General features: G+C 40.4%; 1 protein-coding gene across 20 annotated transcripts in view; it reads right to left on the bottom strand.

Annotated features, from left to right (window-relative positions):
* PUM1 (pumilio RNA binding family member 1) overlaps window positions 1-23,411 on the bottom strand; it is a 139,339-nt gene extending 115,928 nt beyond the window's left edge. For 10 of the 20 annotated variants that reach the window (XM_032303398.1, XM_032303400.1, XM_032303408.1 and 7 more), the window contains exons 1-2: window positions 23,242-23,359; window positions 18,328-18,701 (exon numbers count right to left, since the gene is read on the bottom strand). In XM_032303398.1, coding sequence (XP_032159289.1) covers window positions 18,328-18,690 — 363 coding nt within the window. In that variant the 5' untranslated portion in view covers window positions 18,691-18,701; window positions 23,242-23,359. Of the gene's footprint in view, window positions 1-18,327; window positions 18,702-23,241 lie in introns of those variants that run through there. The other 10 variants (XM_032303405.1, XM_032303406.1, XM_032303404.1 and 7 more) reach the window with 4 other exon arrangements.
* Between the last annotated feature and the right edge of the window lie 529 nt (window positions 23,412-23,940).

Genomic DNA, 23,940 nt, shown 5'->3' with positions numbered 1-23,940 from the left:
TTGTTTTATCATATCTTCATTTCTTCGTTTATTTATTTATTTATAATCACTACACCCATCATGGGGCTTGAACTCACAACCTAAGATCAAGAGTCACAAGCTCCACTGACAGCCAGCCAGATGCCCCTCTGCATGTATTTTAACATGTAAGGGGAATAAACTCTGGTGACATAAACACAAAGTTTCATGAGCTGAACACTTCATTATCATTATTACAGTACAAACAACTGGCACAAGAAATAGGAGCTTCCTATATCTAACAGGTCTTCAGCCAGAAGGCTGACTAAATGTCTTCCTCCATTCAGCAGCCTTGACAGGAACCTTCAACTACATCTTCTCATTGAGTCAATTTACCCAGGTAAGTCACAACAACATAATTAAGAAGGCAGCTATAAGGGGCGCCTAGGTGGCTCGCTCAGTTAAGCATCTGCCTGTGGCTCAGGTCCCAGCGTCCTGGGATTGAGCCCCACCAGGGTTCCCTGCTCCGCAGGGAGCCTACTTCTCCTTCCTGCTGCTCCTGCTGCTTGAGCTCTCTGTCAAATAAATAAAATCTTAAAAGAAGGCAGCTACCAAGCACATCAAACAGCTCATTCTGGATTTTATGATCCTAAAAGAACACATAATACATAAATCCAAAACTTTATCTGTGGAGAATATATTTTAATAGAGTTCCTATCTCCTTTGAATTAAAAAAGGAAAAGGATGAGCTAATCAAAATAATCTCCTAAGCACTGGCACGTATTAGTTTAGGTGATTTAATTTTTTTCTGGAATTCCACCTAAGGGAAAGAAAAAAAAAAAAAGAATTCCACCCGATATGATGCAAACAATAAACCTTAATTTGTTCCTTTTCTGAGCAGTTACTATCTTTAGTTCATTACTCTACACTTTGTATTACTGTGAGGTGATGATGCAACAAGTTTTCCCTCCCCGGGTTGGGAGGAACTTAAGATATAGTGTATTTATTGGGTTTTAAATTTCAAGACTATGGGTGCCATGAGTGCCACAGAATCATGTTTGAAATTGGATTTAAAAATCAAAACACATAGGTTTTCTTCCCTCCCATTAAAATTAATCTCTTTAAGGTAATTTTGAATTCTAAAAATAAACCTTCACTACAAACATTTCGGAAAGTACAGATAATTACAAGATGGTTTAAAGGCTATTCAGAGTGGGGGCACCTGCGTGGCTCAGTCGTTAAGTGGCTACCTTCAGCTCAGGTCATGATCCCAGGGTCCTCAGATCGAGCCCCACATAGGGCTCCCTGCTCAGTGAGAAGCCTGCCTCCCCCTCTCCCATTTCCCTTGTTTGTGTTCCCTCTCTGGCTATGTCTCTCTATGTCAAATAAATAAAATATTTTTTTAAAAAATAAATAAATAAATAATGCAGAAAATTTTAAAAATTACTTTCAATTGTTTTTGCAAATAAATAAATAAATAAATGGCTATTGAGCTGCAATTTAAATAATGTTCATGGAAGGCTTCAATGAGAAAGTAACATTTAAGCAAAGGAGTTGACAGTGGTGAGGGAGCAACTTTTACAGGTATCTCCAGAGGAGCATTCATCCCTTTGGGACTGGGGTATACCTGTGACTCTAGAAATAACAACTGTTTTACTGTCATTCCAAATGCCATTAAAATACAATAATTAGGGGCACCTGGATGGCTCAGTTGTTTTAAGTATTACCCTATGAACTGCCTTTGGCTCGGGTCATGATTGGGATAGAACCCCACGTCGTCGGGCTCCCCACTCCGGGCTCCCCACTCCGGGCTCCCTGCTCGGCAGGAAGCCTGCCTCTCCCTCTCCCACTCCCCCTACTTGTGTTCGGTCTCTTGCTGTGTCTCTATCTGTCTGAAAATAAAAAATCTTAAAAAAAAAAAAAATACAGTATTTAAATTCTAGGCCTAGGCAGAAAGCAGATCACCACCAGTTGCTGCTCGGGGAATAAAAAGAGACCCACAAAACTTTTGGAGAAGATGGGAATTAATGTGATTATAGTGATCATTTCAGCTGAATACTCTGATATGTCAATACTCATATTACACACTTAAAATGTGTGCATTTTATGTCAATTATACCTCAGTAATTTTTTATAAAAATGAAAATTCTAGCCCTAGAATAAGAATAAACATACCAATAAAACAAGTCAAAACAGATCCACATATAGGAGATCTACTTTATTATAAAGGAGGTCTCTGAAATCAACAAATGGTGCTAGGATCACTAGTTACCAATGTGAAAAAAGTAAAACTACATCACTACTTCCTGCCTATACAATACACAGAAACAAACTCCAGATGAATTACAGATTTAAAACAAAAAGAGAACTACAAAAATATTACAAGAAATGCAGGAGATCGGGTGAGGGATGACCTAAGTATATAAGAAGTCAAAAGCAGAAGACCAATACTTTTGATTTTTAAAACTCTGATTTTGCAAAAGACACAATAAAGTTAAAAGATACAAAAACGGTCCTATAAATCTAGGAAAATAATATATACACCAACAGAAAAAATTAACAATACTCATACAGTGTTGGTAGAACAATGTGGAAATCTGGAGAACAGTGTGAAAATATGTATCAAAATGTTAAATGCATTCTTTTGTTTGATCTATTTCATCTCTGTAAATACATTCTAAAGAAATGATTGCAGAATACAAAAATAAAACTACCATATTGTTTACTAAAGCATTGTTTACAAAGTCAAAGCCAAAAAAAAAAGTTCAGTGACCTGGGATAAGTCAGTCAAAGTATTGTGGTTTCATGTACCATGGCCCTTAAAAAAGATACAAAGGTACCTGAAAAGATAGCCACAATCTATTAAGGGCAAAAAGACTACCACACAGTGTGTTCACAATTATGTGCAGGTGCAATACATTTACAATGTTCCCATTTGGCTTAAAACTACAACACATTCCTGAATCTGTGTTTATATATGCACAGGAAACATCTAGAAGGAAATGACCTGTGCTGTTAAGCATTTAACTCTGAAAAAGTTTCAAGTCACCAAAAAATTTCCTTCTTAGAAAGAAAATAAATTAGTGGCTGCTTAGGGCTAAGGGGAAGGGGGAAGTAGACAGTGACTGGTACTGCATACATAGTTTCTTTTTGGCATAATGAAAATGGTGATAGCTGCACAACTCTAAATATACTAAAAATCAATGAACAGAACCTTTTAAATGGGTCAGCTGTATGGTATGTGAATTATATCTCAAAACGTTTTAATAAATTCTACTTTAGAACAAAATTCATAACCATAATAAAAAATAAAAATTGTGCATTTTAAATTTCACAGTTTGGGTGGCACCTAAGTGGTTCAGTCAGTATAGCATGCAACTCTCGATCTTGGAAACCATGATTTCAAACCCCACAATGGGTGTAGAGATCACTTGAAAAATAAAGATTTAAACAATAAAATAAAAATAAATTCATAGTTTGTACCTTATACCATGTCCTAATAGATTTTTTTTAATTTACCATGCCCCAATAGAAAGCTCAAACCCAAACAGCAGTTCTTAAAAAGCTTCAAGTAGGAAAATGAGTCACTAGTCTTAAAAGCAGTTAACTGCGGACAATAAACAGTTAAATTACAATCTTAATCCTACATTCACAAGGATGTTAGTTTCTTGAACAATGCTGGCACATACTATTCAAGTCAGAGAACAGGAATGAACCTTGTAAATGTATTAAGTTGAAAAAGCTGGCACTGTTTTCCAATTATGTGTTATAACTGTGAACAGAGACAATGTTTCAAAGTCTTACAAATTAAGAAGAGTAAACCTTGCTCCTCCAGCCCCTTATGGTTTCAAGAAATCTCATGGTGGCAGGGAGCAAAGCAAAAGCAATCCTTCAATAAATGCTAACTGACTCAACTTCAGGCCCAAAAGCCTTTCAGTATTCAAGACTCCACATTCTGTTACACCTTACACCTTATCAATTCAAAATGACATCTTAACACCCTCCAAAACAAAATACTCCACTCAATAAAGCTCTTCAATATGCCCTGATAACATAATGTATTCATTTATCATTTATGAGGTATACACTATTTGCCAGGTGCTGGAGACCCAAGGCTGAAAGATTCTTCAAGAGGAACCATCACAGTAGCTCTGAACCAAAGTGCACATAAGATCACCAGGGAGCGGTTTAAAAAAAAAAAAAAAAAAAGCATGAATTGCAGCTCATCACTAGAGATTTAGATTCAGGAGGTCTGGACTTAAGCCCAAGAATGTGTTTACTTAAACAGCTTCCTAGTACCCAATGCTAAAAGAAAAAGTAGTTACTCAACTCCAATACAGGGAGCTGAATGCTTCAATAAGATGAGTTATCAAATAATGACAACAGCATCAAAAGCACACCCAACCTTCAAAAAAAAGGAGTCCCTGGATGGTGCAGTCCCTTAAGTATCTGATTCTTGGTTTTGGCTCAGGGTCATAAGATTGAGCCCCATGTCGGGCTCTGCACTCAGTGCAGAGTCTGCTAAAGTTTCGCGCTCTCTCTCTCCCTCTGCCCCTCCCCACACTCGCTCTCTTTCCCTAAAATAAATAATCTTTTAAGGGGGGGGGGGCAAAGAAGGAGGTTTCCCAGAGATGATACTTGAGTTGAAACGTGAAAGATGAGAAAGTGGTTAGATGGATGAGACGGGGAAGGGGGTTCTCAACAGAGAAAAGTACGTAAATAAAAATTGCCCAACCATGTTGAGGAATTACACACACTATGAAATTAGCATCTGTGTTCTGAAAATTACAAATACTTCAGTACAGCTGAGGTGAAGTACCAGCAAAGACTGGTAAGCTGGTTCAAAACATGAAGGGCCTAAATTATGCTATGCTGAGGAGCCTGGAAGTTATTCTAAGAACAACTGAAAAGCAAAAAACAAAATTTAGGCAATGATGAGACATAAGATCTATGTCTTCAGAAATACCAATCTGGCAGTAACAGAGAACTAAGAGCTGGGGGCGGGGGGCGGGGGAGGGTGTTCACAGAAAACCTATCAGAAGACTACTGTAAATGTCCTGGCAAGAAATATGAACCTTCCAAACAAGGCAATACGAATATAACCTGGGAACCGCTGGAGGTTGGCTGCGGGAAGCTAAGACTCCTAGGGTGCCCGGAATGGGGACGGCATCCACAAAAACAGGGCGTAGGGCACAGTGGACACTAACCAGTTTTGAAGAGTCACAGCACTTCCTGACACCTGCTGTGCATCCATACTGGGCTCCTATAATCAGACATACAACTAACCTCTTATTGCTGTCCCTAAACTTTAACATATGCACAGCAGGTAGGGCCTAAAATGTGTAAAAAGAGGCCTGTGTATGTTTTAGGGAAAAGTTGACCTACTCCATGATGAAGAATGGTAGGTCTCCAGACTGGCCTGGTGATAAAAGCATGAGGTTATCACCTTCAACATGTATCATCTGGGAACATAAAACATGGTGTCTTGTTTTTTGACCCTGCATTTCCTCATTCATAAAATGGAAATGATAAAAACTGGGAATCCAAATCATATGTAAAACATGAGAACAGCTCCAGCATACCACTTATGGAGAGTACCTGTCATTATTACTTCCAGATACAAAAAAGGCAGTACTCAATACTAAAAAAAAAAAAAAAAAAAAAAAATCACCTTCAGATCTCACTGGTTACACTCAACCTAACCTAGCAACCTCTGCTCAAAACACTAACATTCTTTTTATTAAAACAGATACAATTAGGACGCCTGGGTGGCTCAGGGGGTTAAGCCTCTGCCTTCGGCTCAGGTCATGATCCCAGGGTCCTGGAATGGAGGCCGGCATAGGGCTCTCTGCTCAGCAGGGAGCCTGCTTTCCCCTCTCTCTGCCTGCCTCTCTGCCTACTTGTGACCTCTCTCTCTGTGTCAAATAAGTAAAATCTTTAAAAACAAAACAAAACAAAACAAAAAAACAGATAATTAAAGGAGATCCTTGCATTGGGAAAAAAAAGTTAAATAATTTCCAAGATCTTCTCCAATGTCAAAATTCCACTGCAAATGTATAAGCCAATTCACTTTACACATTTAATACAGTAAACCAAGCTCCTTATTTTCTGTATGCATTTTTCTTCGTTTTGGGGGGTTTTTTTTAGACTATTTATTTATTTATCTACTTAAGGATTTTATTTATTTGACAGAGAGAGTTCACAAGTAGACAGAGGCAGGAGGGAAGGGGGAGGGAGGCAGGCTCTCTGCTAAGCAGAGAGCCTGACCCGGGGTTTGATCCCAAGACCCTGAGATCATGACCTGAGCTGAAGGCAGAGGCTTAACCCACTGAGCCACCCAGGTGCTCCAACAATTTTATTTAGTTTTAAGTAAGCTCTATGCCTAATGTGGAGCTCAAACTCAAGACCCAGAAACCAATCAAGTGTCACCTGCTCCACTGAATGATCCAGGCAGGGGCCCCAATAAGCTCTTAACAGAAGGTACAAGGTTGGGGTGCCTGAACGACTCGGTTATGTGTCTGCCTTTGGCTCAGTTCATGATCAGGAGTATGCTCCTCCCCTCACCCTTATGCACCTGTGTGCCCTCTCTCTCTCTCTCAAATAAGTAAAATCTCTTTTTTAAAAAAAAGGCATAAGGTTTATCTTTTTTCCTTTTTCAACCTATAAAAATTTCAGGGTTTGAAATTTGGAAAATACAAAACATGTAAGACAAAACAAAATTACTCATAATCTCCCTACCCACCCAAATAAAAGCAGGATTTTCTCGTATTTCCTACCAGTGTTTTTCCCATGTACATCACTCTTACTTAGAACTCAAAGCCCATTTTCTAGGTAATAAATTAACAAAGGAATTGTATTTAATATAAAATTTAGTCTCATCTGATTTGTGTCACCCAAACACAAAACAGCCCTACCTTAGCACTCATTTAAATGTACACACTCACTGAAATTCTCACCTAGAAGAAATCTTCTTTATAATTCCTTCCTCACTTCATGAAACTAGGTTTCCTCATAGAAAAGAATACTATATTAATTTCACAGGTTGGAATTTTATTAGGCTTCTGACCCCTATAAGTAGTATCTCCTTAATTTGGCCAACTGGGGGCAAAAACAATTTAAATCAATAAATTCTTAGCAAACTAAAGAACATTTTTTAATTAACAGCAGGTATGGTGCTTTTAAATACATACAATAACTAGAATTAGGTTAATGAAGTGTTCTCCTATTAAAATCCTTAGGGAATTTCCTTTAACAGAGAAAAATTATTTGTCATTAGTGGATCAACTGACTGTATATTCATGACATCTAAAGAGTAGAGTTCCCTGAAAACACCTGCTGTTCTCTGTAATTTAAGCATTCCTCTTCCCACGGTTGTAAACAAGTTTGTTTACGCTGTTAACCTGAAAATACTGACTTCACAGAGAGAAAAGTTGTTACCATTAGTTCCAGTAAAACCTGTTGCTTAGAGAAATTCGCAATCTGTGGTATAAAGCTGTAAATAAACTGACTCTCCCAACCTTATTTCTAAAAAGCCCTGGCACATGTTAACAAAAACTCTCAACAAAATGGGGATAGAGGAAATACACCTCAACATGATAAAGGCCATATCTGACAAACCCACAGCTAACATCATACTCAAGGGTGAAAACCTGAAAGCTTTTCCTCTATGATCAGGAGACAAAGACTCCCAATCTTGCCACTTTATTCAACGGAGAACTGGAAGTCCTAGCCACAGCAAACAAGAAAAAGAAATAAAAGGCATCCAAATTGGTAAGGAAGAAATAAACACTATTTGCAGATGACATGATACTACTACAGGAAGACTCTTAACACTCAACCAGGGTACCTGGGTGGTTCAATCTGTTAAGCGTCTGCCCTCTGCTCAGGTCATGATCCCAGGGTTCCAGGATAGAGCCCCATATCAGGCTCTCAGCTCAGCAGGGAGCCTGTTTCTCCCTTTCCCTTTGCCTGCCATTCCCCCTGCTTGTGCTCTCAATCTCTCTCCCCCAGCCAAATAAATAAATAAAATCTTAAAAAAAAAAAAAAAGACAAACAAATAGGTGGCTCAGTCAATTATGCACCTGTCTTCCGCTCAGGTCATGGTCCCTCTCCCTTTGCTGCCCACCCCCTGGGCTGGTCCTCTCTCAAGAGCACTCTCTCTCAAATAAATAAAATCTAAAAAAAAATTAAAAAACAAAAAAAACAAGACAAGAAATAACAAGTGTGGTCAAGGATGTAGAGAAAAGGGAATCCTTGTGCACAGATGGTAGGTATGTAAATCAGTACAGAGACTATGGAAAACAGTACGGAGGTTCCTCAAAAAATTAAAACTAGAGGGGGGCACCTGGGTGGCTTGGTCGATGGAGCCTTCACTTCCGGTCACGATCCTAGGGTCCTGGGATAAAGCCCCACATCAGGCTCCCTGCTCAGCAGGAGTCTGCTTCTCCTTCTCCCTCTCAACTCATTCCCTCTCTCTCTCTTTCAAATAAAATCTTTACAAAAAAACTGAAACTACAGGAGTGCCTGGCTAGCTCAGTTGGAAGAGCACGAGACTCTTGACGTCAAGAGTCAGGAGTTCGAGCCCCATGTTGGATGCAGAGATTACTTAAATAAATAAACTTTTAAAAAAATCAAAACTAGAAATACCATATAATTCAGCAATTCCACTTGTCAGAATTTATTCAAAGAAAATGAAAAAACTAATTCAGAAAGATAAATACACCCCTCATTCACTACAGCATTATTTATAATAGCCAAGATAAGGAAACAGCCGAAGCGTCCACTGATAAATGAATGGAAAAAGATGTGGTATATACATGCAATGGAATATTACTCAGTTACAAAAAAAAGAATGAAATCTGGGGCACCCGGGTGGCTCATCTGGCTAAGCATTTGCCGTCCACTCAGGATCCTGGGATTGAGCCTGCTTCCCCCTTTCCCTTTACACCCCGCCCCCCCAGCTTGTAGGCATATATACTCACTCTCCCAAATGAATAAATAAAAATCTTAAGGAAAAAAAAAGAAGAATGAAATCTTTCCATTTGTTACAACATGGATAGTCCTAGACGATATGTTAAATAAAATCATACAGAAATAGACAAATATAGTATGATTTCACTTATATATGGAATCTTTAAAAATTGAACAAACAAAGCAGATTCGTAAGTACAGAGAACTAGTAGTTGCAGGGGTGGCAGCAGCAGGGCTCAGGGGAATGGGCAAAAAGGTAATGGGGATTAAGAAATAGAAACTTCCAGCTATAAGTCAGTCATGGGAATGTAAAGTACAGCATAGAAAACACAATCAGTAACAGTATAATAGGTTTATGTAACAAATGGTAACGAGACTTATCATGGTGATCATTTCAAAATGCATGTGTCAACTCACTGTGCTGTACACCTGACACTAAAATATGTTAACTATATTTCAATTAAAAAATTAAAATTTAAAAAATAAAAAATACTGAGTGTCTGGCTGGCTCAGTCCGTAAAGCATGCAACTCTTGACTCTCTCTCAGGGTCATCAATTCCAGCCCCACACTGGGCCTAGAGCTTACATGAAGAAAAAAAATAAAGCCTACAGAAAAGTGCAACCAGACATTTGTGATTCAGATCCTGGGTTTCAATCAATTATTGAAAAGGTAAAACCACCTTAAAAATAACTAAATGTCAGCCTCTGCCTTTGGCTCGGGTCATGGTCCCAGGGTCCTGGGATCAAGCCCCATATCGGTAAATGTCCAGAACAGACAAATCCGCACAGAATTGCCACTAGTGGTTGCCGAGGACTAAAAAGTGAATGCTACTCAGGTGCCTGTGGCTCAGGTGGTTAAGCGTTAGAATGCCGATTTCGGCTCAGCTCATAATCTCTGGGTGATGACATCCAGCCCCATGCAGGGGCTCAAGCTGAGCACAGACGAGGCTTGGGAAACTCTCCCTTTGCTCCTCTCCTCGCTCATGCTCTCATACTTGTGCACACACGTGCTCTTTCTCAAAAAAAAAATAAAACCTTTAAAAAAATAATAAATGCTACTGGGTATATTCTTTGCAGGGTGATGAAAATATTCTAAAACTGACTGTGATGATGGCTGGACAACTCTGTGAATATAATAAAAAAATGAACCGTATTTTTTTTTAAGGATTTTATTTATTTATTTGACAGAGAGGGATCATAAGCAGACAGAGAGGCAGGCAGAGAGAGGGGGAAGCAGGCTCCCCACTGAGCAGAGAGCCCAATGCGGGGCTCGATCCCAGGACCCCGAGATCATGACCTGAGCTGAAGGCAGAGGCTTAACCCACTGAGCCACCCAGGTACCCTGACTTATACACTTTAAATGGATTAATTATGTATCAATAAGGCAATTATTTAAAAAAATTTTAGGGCCTTCGACATCCACAAACCTAAGAATTTTCCTGCTGAGGTTCATAAGAACACTACAAACAGTATTTTAACCATAAAAGAGCACTTACTAAAGGAAATAAATAGACAAATCCACATCTGCTAAATCTTCTGAAACCATTTTAAAACCAACAGTTCTCTAACAGTATTACATGGGAAAAAAAAAATAGAAAAGCATTCCTCTGAAAAAGGTCCAATAACTCTTCAACTATAATTTTATCTCCAATGCCATGTACACCCTTCAGGCCCAAGTTCTTCAGTCAGATTTCCAAATTAAACTCCCCAACCTAATGCTGATCACTGCCCATCACTCCATGCTACAGTGGTAGGCAGGGTGCAAACTGCCAGAGCAGTCCAATGAGCAGAAGCCACTCTCTCATTACATCTCCTTACTATATCCAGAAAATGAAGAAACTGAAAGTAAAAAATAGAGCAAAGAGGGCCAGAAATCACTCAACCAAAAAATAAAATAACTACTGGGGCACCTGGGTTAAGCCTCTGCCTTCGGCTCCGGTCATGATCCCAGGGTCCTGGGACTGAGCCCCGCATCGGGCTCTCTGCTTGGCGGTGAGCTTGCTTCCTCCCACCCACCTCGCTGCCTGCCTCTCTGCCTACTGGTCATGTCTGTCTGTCAAATAAATAAAATCTTTAAAAAATGTAAAAAATTTAAAAAATTTAAAAAAATAAAATAACTATTATTTATCCTATCCTCAGCACTAAACTACTCTCCTAGTAGTGTGTTGACAGTCCTATGTTTCTCTCTGAATGTTAAGACATTTCCCAAGGGTGGACAGATTCTAAGCAAGTGTCAGAACTTTTTTTCCAAGTATTTTTTCCACAACATGAGGAAGCATAATTCTGTGATCAGGCTCAGGCTGTACAAAGTATTCAGCAAATGCTATTGCCAAGACACACCCATGCACAAAAGATGTGTGTCTCTTCTCCAAGTACAGAGAAGTATGCTGAGAAACAGTACCATCATATTACTTTACTTATAAAGCACTTCACAAACACATCCATAACTGAAAGCTAAAACACAGCTCTTCCTAAGTAACTGCTGTTACTTATTAAAAACTTAAGAAAAAAAAAAAAAAGAAATCTCATTAATTCATGACATTTCCCCCTTCTTTGGCCACAGGGAATCTGAGAACAAATTCTGTAACCCACCCCACTAGTACATATTTATAAATTCTAAATTTACTCCCTTCATTTTCCTGACATACCCTTATTTTCCCATTGTTACATCTCATTTCCACCTATCCTACAATTCCTAACTCCACACCAAACACCTTCCAAAACAAAACAAAGATGGGTCATAAACCTCTGCAAGCTGCCATCTGGGGGCACAGGCAATCGAGTATCACACACAGTATTAGAGAAGAGCGTCTGACTGAATGCTGATTTTTTTAACACTGGAACCTAATTCTTAAAAATAGAAAACAGTTCTCAAAGTTATAGTCAAAGAAAGCCTGCTGATGATGCTTCTAACCAAGTTAAGTACATAACATTAAGTCTTTGTAAACTCCAAATATAATGAAAAAGGCTCCAGGAGTACTGGCACAAAACAAAATACGGCAGCGTGGACTGTTCAGCTTTCAAGTACAATGTTAACCAATAAGCACTCTACCCAGGAAGCTAAGAGGCTCACAGTCTAACACAATCATTCAGCAGGGACAACAGAGAAAATCTCCAGAGAATGACAAGATTGTCAGTATGGGGAATACCTGGATACTTGAGCTCCCTCCCAGTTTAACACAGTATTTAATAATTACAAATATAAGGACTAACTCACAGCCACTGGAGAGTAACCACAGCCATTATCAAGGGCAGCTGTCAAGATACCATTAAAAGATGAAACCACCGGGGCGCCTGGGTGGCTCAGTGGGTTAAAGCCTCTGCCTTCAGCTCAGGTCATGGTCCCAGAGTCCTGGGATGGAGCCCCGCATTGGGCTCTCTTGCTCAGCAGGGAGCCTGCTTCCTCCTCTCTCTCTGCCTGCTTCTCTGCCTACTTGTGATCTCTGTCTGTCAAATAAATAAATAAAATCTTTAAAAAAAAAAAAAAAAAAAGATGAAACCACCAAGTGAAAAAAAATGGGGGTAGGAAGAATCAAAAAGGAGGTTCATTCACTGACTTTCGCCTGGCTATCTAGAATTATCTACCACTGGCTATCAACCCATGGTGGATACTCCTCTATCCTAGAACCAAAAGACTACTAGCAAAAGTGAAAAAGATCTGTGAGGTTGCCCTCTAAATTTCCTTTCACCAAAGCAGAGCTACCTATCCCTGCTCCTTAAAAACCAGGACAGAGGCCACACAGTTCAATTGGTCAACCCTAAAATTTTTTCCCTATTTCATCACACACTTTATCTCACAGCAGTTTACAGAGAAAACAGATTTCACAATAAGAGAATAAAATAATCCAACAAATCAAAGACTTGACCTTGGGTTTTTTGCATGATGAAACCTTTAATGCTGTTCAAAATAAAAGTTCTCGGGTTATAAAAACTACTGTTAAAACAAGTACACACACACAAAAACAAATAAATACAAATTTTTTTGTAGGCAAGATTTTTAAATAAGATGTCTTGTTTACTAGGTGTAAGTTTTACGGGCCAAAAATACAAAATTCATGAGACTTCTTTCCCTCACTCCCCTCCAAAGACTTCATTCAACTCGGCCCAAAAATGAGGCTCTGAAGTTTCTAAGTATGTCAAATACAGTAATTTTTTTTTTAAGATTTTATTTATTTATCAGAGAGAGAGAGGGAGAGAGCAAGCACAGGCAGACAGAATGGCAGGCAGAAGCAGAGGGAGAAGCAGGCTCCCTGCCGAGCAAGGAGCCCGATGGGGGACTCCATCCCAGGACGCTGGGATCATGACCCCAGCCGAAGGCAGCTGCTTAACCAACTGAGCCACCCAGGCGTCCCCAAATACAGTAATTTTAAGTATTAAAGGAAGTGACACCTGAGGCACCTGGGTCAGCTCAGTCTGTTAAGCATCTGTCTTTAGCTCAGGTCATGATCTTGGGGGCTCTCGGATTGAGCCCCATATCAGGCTCCCTGCTCAGCAGGAAGCCTGCCTCTCCCCCAACTCATCCTCTTTCTCACTCTCAAACTCTTTTAAATAAACAAAAAATCTTTTTTAAAATTTTTAAATTTTAAATTTTAAACTTAATTTTAAACGTCAATTTTAAACTTAAATTTTTTAAAGATTTTATTTATTTACTTGACAGAGAGAGATCTCAAGTAGGCAGAGAGGCAGACAGAGAGAGGGGGGGAGGCAGGCTCCCTGCTGAGCAGAGAGCCCGATGCAGGGCATGATCCCAGGACCTTGGGACCATGACCTGAGCCGAAGGCAGAGGCTTTAACCCACTGAGCCACCGAGGCGCCCCTTAAACTTAAATTTTATTTTAAATTTTAAAATATTTTAAATTAAATTATTTTAAATTGTAAATAAAGCTTCTAAGATTTTTAAAGTAGTACATATCACCTCAACACATGTTCTCAAGCTCTTAATTAAAGAGCCTCGTGCTGATTATCCCTTAAGGTTTATACTTCAAAATAAAATTCATGTATTAAAAAAAGACATGTAGGGGCGCCTGAGTGGCTCAGTGGGTTAAGCCGCTGCCTTCGGCTCAGGTCATGATCTCAGGGTCCTGGGATCGAGTCCCGCGTCGGGCTCTCTGCTCAGCAGGGAGCCTGCTTCCCTCTCTCTCTCTCTCTCTCTCTCTGCCTGCCTCTCCATCTACTTGTGATTCCTCTCTGTCAAATAAATAAATAAATAAACCTTTAAAAAAAAAAAAAAAGACATGTATATTTATCTGTGTGTATATATGTACACGTGCACACACATACACATTTAGGCACAACTTAAAGAGCTCACTATTAAAAGAGGGGAAAACTCAGACACTAAGAGAATTTCTACATCAGGCAGGAAAATCCTAATTTCAAAAGGTGAAAAAAAAGTTTTAATTGTAAAAAACTGATTGTTCATAAAAGAGTAATAATGAGAAACGGCTCTAAGGTACTTGGAATAATAAATAGTTTCCTTCCCTCCAACACTGCCGGCTGGCATCACAGCCTGTGATATTCTTTACTTCGCCAGTTCACTGCTAAAAGCATTCTGCCAATTCGATCAAATTTGTTCCATTATGCCAAAAGGCCTTTAAAAAAAAAAAAAAAAAAAAAAGCTAAGGAAGTAAGCCCACCAAAGAGGAATTAACAGCCCAAGGGTTACGACAGCAGAATGCGCTGGCAAGTATGGCAAGTGAATCACTTTATATTAATTCAGTCTTGATATACGTAAGTTTCTCACAATTACTAAATAGAATACACATGTAAATAAAAACAAATCTGCGGGGGAAACGGACGTTTGCATTGCTGCTACTGCGGGGAAAAAAAGGCACTCTTGAAATTCTAGGAGAAAAGTCAACATTATTTATATTCCACTCCGTATTATTAAGTTTATGATCTCTAAAATTCAAGCAAAATTATGGCAATTCTCTGACCTCGAATTGTGCTATTTGCTGCAGTCACTTTGTTTGTTTTGGTTTAGTTTTTAAGGTTTAAACTATTGGGGGAGGGGGACCAGAAATACAGAGAGAGCATGGGAAATGGACTCACAAAGACCTGATTTCAAAACCAGATTCCAACTGGCAACTAAGCTTCAGTTTCTACTCTCTCAAAAAGGATATTAACTCCCCCATGGCATTGTTCTGAGACTTAAGTACAGGAAATATAGCCCAGTGCCTAAAATATAAATGTTTCTACCCCCATCAGTGGTTCCCATTTGACAGATCAAACACCTTTTTATTCCTCCAGTCAGTAACAGTGGCTGATGAGGGCAGTGATTCTCTGCTTAATGATAGGCCCCTCCACTCTTCAATTATGCTATACTCACCTCTGCCTACCTGTTACCTGTGTTTCCCCACAGGACAGCTGAGCTGTAAGATCTCCCACTTTACCCGAGTACAAATCTGAAGAATTTAAGGTCCTCATTCAATCAACACAAAAATTACAGACATCACCTGACAAAGGGGCATGAAAAACACAACAGTCTCTGCCCTGGAACAGTTCAGACCAAGAGATGAGATCAACACCAAACCCAGTAAATTATAATACACTATAATGACTCAGAAGAGGTAATCTGTGTGTGGCCCATATCTGCAACACAGCAACTACCCTGAGTTTCTCTAACACTCTTCATTAGATCATGTGTCTGGCCCAACAGAACTATTTTGTGATGAGTGCCAATTCCAAGTTGGTTCACTGGTTTAGGCCCCTGGGTATGGAACAGGTTTCACCATTTAACAGTAACTCCAGTTTGCTAACTGACCCACATAAACTGCTCAACAAGTCAGATGTGGTTCCTTAAAATAAAGCTCAGCATACGACACAACCCAGACTAAGCCTTCAATAAACACTCGTTAACTTGCACAGCACAACCAGATTCTAGATCTTAGAGCTCTGCCAAAACTGACCCCGAGTTTGATTCTCCCACCTCGCCCAAGACAGGTGAGCACCTTGATTCTCCTTTAAGCTTTACCCAACAGCCTATCATTAGAAAAGACAACACAAGATCTATAATAGAGATTTTTCAAACCAATGTTTATGATTTCTAAACAATGTTTAGCCAATAAGGCAAAGATTACAGGCCTTCCACATATGCCACTACATAGATACCATCCAAACCAAACACCTCCTACTCTGGTCTCTACATGTACAGCTGTCTACATCTCAAATTCAACATACACACTACCAAATTTAATTATCTTGCCCCAAACCAGATACCCCTCTCTATTCCTTCCTTTATTACTTCATTTTCTCAGGGACCTAAGATTTCTAATTCAGTCACCAAAAACTCTGTATTTCTCAGTCCCATAACTTATTTTTTTCATTGCTCACACCATGCCTCACCCACTCCAATCTCTCACTGCCAATTCAATCTTCCTGAACACCCCTGGATAAAAGCCATACACACACATTCGAAAACCCTGCAGCCTACTGAATTAATAAATCTTAGCCCTGGCATTCAAGGCCCTTCTCTTTGTGACAATATCCTTTTTCTCCAATTTTATTTTAAAGCCAAAGGATTAGGGATTCATGTGTTTAACAGATTTCCTCTGAAGCTCTATTATATGCCAAATTCCAGGGAAATGGGATACTGAGGTGAATAAAATCTGATTCCCACCTGCAAGACTCCAGGAAAACAGGAAAGAAATATAGTGCCTTAAAGATTAAAAAGTGCCCTGGGGCATGTATGTGACGGTCAGTTAAGCATCGGACTCCAGATTTCAGCTCAGGTCATGTCAGGGTTGTGAGATCAAGCCCTGTGTTAGGCTCTATTCTCAGCAAGGAGTCTGCTTGAGATTCTTTCTCTCCCTCTCCCCCTCCCCCAACTTATGCTCTAAATAAATAAATAAAATCTTAAATAAACAAAGAAGACAGAATGTGCCCTAAGTGCAGACAAAGCCCTCTAGAGGCACTTAGGTGGTTCAGTCGGTTGAGTGTCCAGGTCTTGGTGTCCAGGTCTTGGTTACAACTCAGGTTATGATCTCAGTCAGAGTCATTGAGATCAAGCACCACAACAAGCTCTGCAGTTGGCATGGAATCTGTTTAGGATTCTCTCCACCCTTCCCATGCACTGCCCCCCACTCACTCACTAAATAAATCTTTAAAAAAAAAATAAAGAAAAAAATCTGTATGTCTAACTTTTTACTGTCCCTTACCTACCTACACATACTATGTTCTTATCAATCAGCACTAATGCTGAGGATTGTTCCAATAAACCAAAGACATACAATTAATGTGCTCAATAAATCTCATAAATCTCATGAATAAGAAGTAAACACCACCTCCTCATTTCTACTATGGTAAAACACCATGGCACACACACTGCCTTTTTGGAAGGGTCAGGGAAAGCACAACTGAGAATTCAAATTTGCAAATATGCTTGTACCTGATTTATTTCTGAAACAGAACAGAAACACCAGAGACCTAGTGAAAGATGTCAGGCTTTTGCTAGTCAGTACTCAGACACTGACAGTATGAAATGAACCCTCTGCAAATTCAACCTATACCTTGTGTCAAAGAATAGCCTGATTAAATATACTAATCCTTTCATCACTATGAATAAGTTAGGAAACACAGATCAGGCAAAACACTCTTCTCAGTAAAATATGCTGTGATTCTAGCTGTGGTTTTGAATTAAGAGTTAGCACGTCAAAATTAACCAAATGAAAGGAGTGCTTAGAACAAGAGGACAAAGATGGTTGAAACCTAAAAGCCACAACCACTCTTCTCTGACACAAAACATCAAATATACCAGTTCCATTTCAAATAAATCTCACCCGAGCAACTACTTTGTTACCAACTTCCTAGTAACCTTTAACTATAACATTTTAAAAACTAAAGTCACCCACACCCAACAGGAAAGGCTTTGAAAATATGGATGCAGGCTATGAACAGTCCAAACAGTTCTTAAAAGAATATATGTCAAAGCGAAAAAAGTATCCTTACTTTAAAAAGTATGTATGGGGAGGCACCTGGGTGGCTCAGTCAGTTAAACATCTGCCTTTGGCTCAGGTCATGATCCCTAAGCAGGGAACCTGCTTCTCCCTCTCCTTCTCCCCACTGCTCATGCTCTCCCTTGCTATCTCTCTCACTCTCAAATAAAAAAAATAATAAAACCTAAAAAAAAAAAAAAAAAAAAAAAGAAGCATATGTGAAAATGTAGCACATGCACATTAAAATAACCCTGACTTTTCTTAAATGAATTGATGGTTTACTATTTAGCACGATAAATGACCCAGTAACAGTATTACAACATTTATCCTTTAAAACAAGTAACTCTTATGTTTGGACCAAATGAAATTAGCAATTTAGGCTTTTAAAGACATTCATTGAAAGCACATATCCTAAGTGAACAGAGATTATAAAAGAATTTCAAAGCTGAAATAGTGAACTTTTTTTTTACCTGATGTTCTGCATGAATGTTATCCCCAGTAGGCCATCGATGTTTGCTATTATTATAGCCGCCTCCACCACTGCCTCCTCCCCCAAGCTGCTCACCATGCTGCCTCTGAAAGAAGTAGTCCACCATAGCGTCGTCTTGGGAACGGCCTGCAACTCCTATCGATCCTGGGACAGGGCTCGAGTGTGTCCCAGCTGCAAGAGCCTGATTTGCAGCTGGTTGTGGCTGCGCTTGCGACCCTGTTCCAGATGTCAAAACAACAGGCATGTTGGGATTAGCTGGTTCTTGAGGGTGATGTTTCAGGTGGGGGCTGAAAGAGTCCTGCCAAAGCACTGCTTTTCTCTTCAAGACACATGCAACGCTCATTCCACCAACACCTAAGGACAAAGAGGTTACAAATGTTTAAAATTTGTGTTTTTAAAAACATAACTTGAAAAAAAAAATAACTTGATATATACCAATACAAAAATATGAGCCCCGTGTCTTTTGCAGTACCACATCTATAACCAATTCTACCAAGCAGCTAAATATTTTACAGTATTTACACAATTTTCCAGACTGAAACCTCTATTTTTAAGTTGCTGAATACAAGCAGGTGTGAAAACAAATGTAGTTGGTTGGTTGCAGGCAGTATGACAAGGCACTGAGATCAAAATTTAATACAGCAACTTCAGGAAAGCTTATGTTGTTACCAAACCTAACAACATAGAATTGGACTTCAATCAATGGCTCCTCTACCCAACTTATTTGCACCTTAAGCCAATTCTGCAAATACTTTTTAAATGAACAAGAGATCTATGAAATACCACTTTACAAATAGAGCAGATATAAGCCAATAAACCAAACAAAAATCCAAACTCTATATAATTAGCAACGACTCAGACTGTCTAAAACTTGAGAAGATCCTTTAAAATGTCCAACACAGTCATAGGATGCTCTTTGTTTTGTTTGTTTTTTTTTTAAAGATTTTATTTATTTATTTGACAGAGAGAAATCACAAGTAGTCAGAGAGGCAGGCAGAGAGAGAGAGAGGGAAGCAGGCTCCCTGCTGAGCAGAGAGCCCGATGCAGGACTCGATCCCAGGATCCTGAGATCATGACCTGAGCCGAAGGCAGCGGCTTAACCCACTGAGCCACCCAGGCGCCCATGCTCTTTGAAGGAACAGAAGGCCCCCTGACCAAGAAGAGCAACAGAATGTTCTCAGCCTAAACCTTTTTTAGCCGCTGTTGGGCAAGGGGGTGGAAATTTTTACCAATAATTTACAACTGTAATCACATCATTATTCCGTTATAAACAGGATGAGACCAACCAAATCCAAACACTTTACTAGTGTAGAAAGCCTCACTGTAAAAAAAGATGCCTCAGTAACAACTGTGTGGCAAATATATTGCAGACAGTAGTATCTTATCAGTCCTACTTTACAAATGAAAATTCTAAGGCTACGTGGTGTGCCAAAGGCCATGCTGAGTTGTAGAAGAGAGAATCAAACCTAAATCTGTTTTAGGGGCACCTGGCTGGCCCAGACTGTGGAGTTTGCGACTCTTGATCTCCAGGTTGTGGGCTGGAGCTCCAATTTGGGTAGGAAGATTACTTAAAAAATAAAATCTTTAAAACATGACAAATAAACCTGTTTACACCCAAGCTTAGTTGTATCCACCTCTTGCTACACACAGATACTATTTCTCTCACTTGCACCCACTACTCTTTTCTGGAACAAAGAATCTCTAAAATGTTACTATGAAATGTTACTATTTAAATTTCTTAAAATCAAAAACTACATTTGTACATAATACAGAACATTTGTCAGCCTGTGGGTGCTTTTAAAATTGCTACAAAGTAATAAGTTACCTATTAGACTATAACTGTCTATACTCACTGGAGTCCAATTTCAAGGCTATCAATTTAATAGTCCACTGCTACAATGCCTGCTCTCTCCACCAAGCCCTACTGTAACATTCCAAAAACCCATTCACAAGATTTATGAGGAATCTATTAAGTTATTTCTTTACAGAATTAAGCTTCCTGATAAAGAACTGCTTCTCACAATTCATGTTTTGAAGCCAGAAGACGACACAATGGAATCTGTAATTTATTCAAAGCCTAATTTGGAAATGCCTAGTTTCAGTTAACAATTCCAATCCATCAGAATCTTACTAGGGTAGTGGGTAGTCTAGCTTTCAACTAGTTTCTGATTTCATGAATAGACTCATGTTCATGCTTACGTACCAAAACCAAAGAGTCATATAGCTGTATTTACCATAGGTGTCTGCAAAGTGCCAAGCAGTCTAATACCCTCCTGTTTGAATTTCAAAAGAATTAATTGCCCCTTTTTATGGACGTATAACTGACACATAACATGGTATTAGTTTTCATGAGTGCAACATAATGACTGGATATTTGTATACACTTGAAATGATCACAATAAGTCTAATTACTATCCATCACCAAACAAACTCATTGCCCTCTTATTACCAACAGTAGCCAGTTCCATTTTCTTCCACAAGGGAATATCAATTTAACAGTCTGTTCTACAGCAAGCAAGGAGTCCCAAAACCTAAGTTTTACCACTAAAATAGCAACCTCTCAGAGCCTGTTCCCCACCTAGAAAATAGAAGAAATGCTTTCTCTAGGACTCACAAATTTGTTTGCTTGTTTTTCATCAAAATAAAACAATATAAAACTTTTGGGTAACTTTAAAGTCACCATGCTGGGCCCCCAGCCATTCAGTTACCACCAGTTAAGGCAATGAAGCACCAGTTCCTAAGAGGATTCCTAAAATAGCAAATGCAATCTTTACTAAAATAAAAGATTTGCCACAATACTTATCTAACGAATAATTTCCATATGAAAAAGGTTTACCTCTGAAACTCTCACTACTACAGTCAAACAAGGGGCTGGCCAGGGGGGAGGAGTTCCCATAAAAAAGTTCAAACAAAACAATTGGCTTTTGTAAAGCTATCTGTTTGCCCTAAGACTTCCTGCTTTACCTAATGAGGCAAGGCAGTTTCTCAAACAAGAGAAAACCTGGCAGAAGGGACAGTTTGAAAGTGAGCAAATACCTAAGCAATTAACATGTGTCTTGGGTAGTTGTGTAATATCTTGGCAATTACAGCACAAAAATTAAGAAATCACTTAAATATCAGAAAACATTTAAATTGCTGATGCCTTTTAGAGAAAACTCTCAAAGCCCACTGAAAAGTTATGTGTACCATTTGAAATGTGACTTTTTACAAACAGCACATTATAAAAATATTTTAAGCAACTAGAAATAAGCGCTGATTCTAGTTACTCTTCCAAAGTTTTCAAACTGTTTTCATGAAAGTTTTTCTTGCAATATCACTAACATTTTATTTCAAGCAAAGGAACACAGTTTAATTTCTCCACCACTCACCTTCCTTTAACTAAAATGCTTAGTTTAAAAGGTGTTTATTTTTTTGCCACACTGAGGGGGGAAAAAAAAAATCTGTGGTCATAAATTTACTTTAAAGCACTTCAACTCAAACCCAAACTAAACTTCAAACCCAACTTCAAAAAGCTGTGGCCTTGAACAAAATGAATTCAATTGTAGCTAAGGCGAAATGCTAATTCAAAGTGCAAAATCCAGCAAGTATTTCCCAAAGATCCTGATAAACAATCAACAGCCCCAAAGGGTGTTTTAGAAAGTTAAAATCAGCAAAGAGTTAAAATGTTTATTTTGTTTACAAAAAGTCCTTTGGGGGCCACAAATCTTGGCTTGTTTTGGTGAGTTTTTAGGTGTTTCTTAAAACAAACAAAAGCTAAAGCTATAAACCTATTGTTTCAGAAGCAACTGACTTCAAAACAGAACCCCCCAAAACCCTCCATAAACTCTCATTATCCTTCATCCCAGGAAGAATAGAAAGGGAACGGATTGGGTACGGACAACTAAAAACAGTGTGTGTTTTTTTGTTTTTGTTTTTGTTATTATCAATTAGACAATGAAGAGTAACAATTCTTCAAGTTATGGGGAGGATAAAACCGTCCCTAATGCTATCTCTCGTGTGTGTGTGTGTGTGTGTGTGTGTGTGTGTGTGTGTGTACGCGCGCGTCGGGGGACACGGGGGGGGGCTCTCGTGGGGGGAAAAAGTTACAGGAGCTTATTCCTCACTTGACGTGGGAGTGGTACTGACAAGTCTAACAAACGATGCCTGTTTACCAAGAACGTCGGCGAGGACTAAAACTATCTGTTTTCCTACTACCGAGGGGTGAGCCCCTCTCTGAGTTAAGACAGACACTCACCAGCACAGGGAGGCTCAACGAGGAAGAACCCACCGAAAACCCAAAGCTCTCACGGAAACAAAAGGCCCCAAGCACCCAGGAGACTAAAAAGCGATCTGAAACTTCCTGATCGCCACTTCTTCACATTTAAGGCTCGCAAAGTTCCCCCATGGTGGGTCTCGCCTGGAGACAAGGGCCAAGGCTGCTTCTAAAGCGATTTATTGTTCCTCCTGCTTCGGCACTGCCACGGAAGCTCAAGAAGTCGAAGAAATCCAGGGTGGCCCAGAATTACACTTCATGGCCACACAGAAGACTCGCGGCTTCGCAAACCCATCAAAAAAGCAACCCGAATGGCAACATCAATCTTCGGGGGCTCCAACGGGTCCCAGCAGAAATGTACAGGCACGTCTCTGCCCCGAGCCGGGGCCTAAAGCCCCGGCATTTTCCTCGCTTCGACCCCGCTCCCCACCCCCTCCCTCCTTTGATAACAATAGGGGCCTTGCTGCTGACTCCAAAACATGTACGAGGAACAGCGAGTGAGAAGCCTCAGCCAGGGCCCCGGGCGGCTTTTCCAAAGCCCTTCTCACCCCCACAACCGCTCTCAAACACCAATACAAAGGGGCGATCTGCTCGCTGGGGGTCCGGAGCAGCGTTTGGGGCCGGCGGGGTGCGGATACTCACGGGCGGAGCGGTAGGATGAAGACGGATTTCAGCCCCCCGATCTTCTCTCTCCGGCGCTCTCGCTCCCCCTTACCTTTCACTCCGACAACATGGCGGCCCACTGGGGACGGGGCTGGCGCGGTGCATCCTGGGATAGGCTCTGGCCCCGGCTCCCGCGGTGGCAGCGGCATGTGCGGAGAAGGCAGGCGGCTCTGGAACAGGTTGCCTGGTTGCCATGCCAACCCAGGGCCTGTGTGAACTTGGGAAACTCGCAGGCAACACAACCGCTGCGCGCGCGAGGGCCCGCCCGCTAAGCGAGCGCGCGCCGTCGCGGGCAGAAGGCGGGGTCCCGCGCCGGCACAGGAGCGCCCGTGGTGGTTGCGGGCGCCAGGCCACGCGCCGCACGGAGCAGGGCCCCGGGGGGTCGGACAGGGGCGCCCCGCCGGATCCCCGAGGGACCGTAGACGCGGCACCGCCCGCTCCCGCGCGCTCCCAGCCTCGCCGCCAGATTGCAGCAGCCTGCGGGGCTGAGGGACTCTTGCTTATCGCTCGGCTCTGGCTGGACAGGTGCTGACTTCTGACCCCTTTGCTGCAGCTTTCCGGCTCTGGGGCCTTGTTTAATCTTCCTGCCTCCATCGCCCCATTTAGAGAGTGAAGAGGAAAATGAGAACGGCTACTCAACAGAACTGCCGTGAAGATTAAGTGAAATAATGTGGCTTC

This window comes from Mustela erminea, chromosome 10 (genome assembly GCF_009829155.1).
Source record: "Mustela erminea isolate mMusErm1 chromosome 10, mMusErm1.Pri, whole genome shotgun sequence".
NCBI classification, from domain to species: Eukaryota; Metazoa; Chordata; class Mammalia; order Carnivora; family Mustelidae; genus Mustela; species Mustela erminea.
Note: the sequence above shows the minus strand (reverse complement) of the source record. Positions and strands in the feature narration are given on the sequence as shown.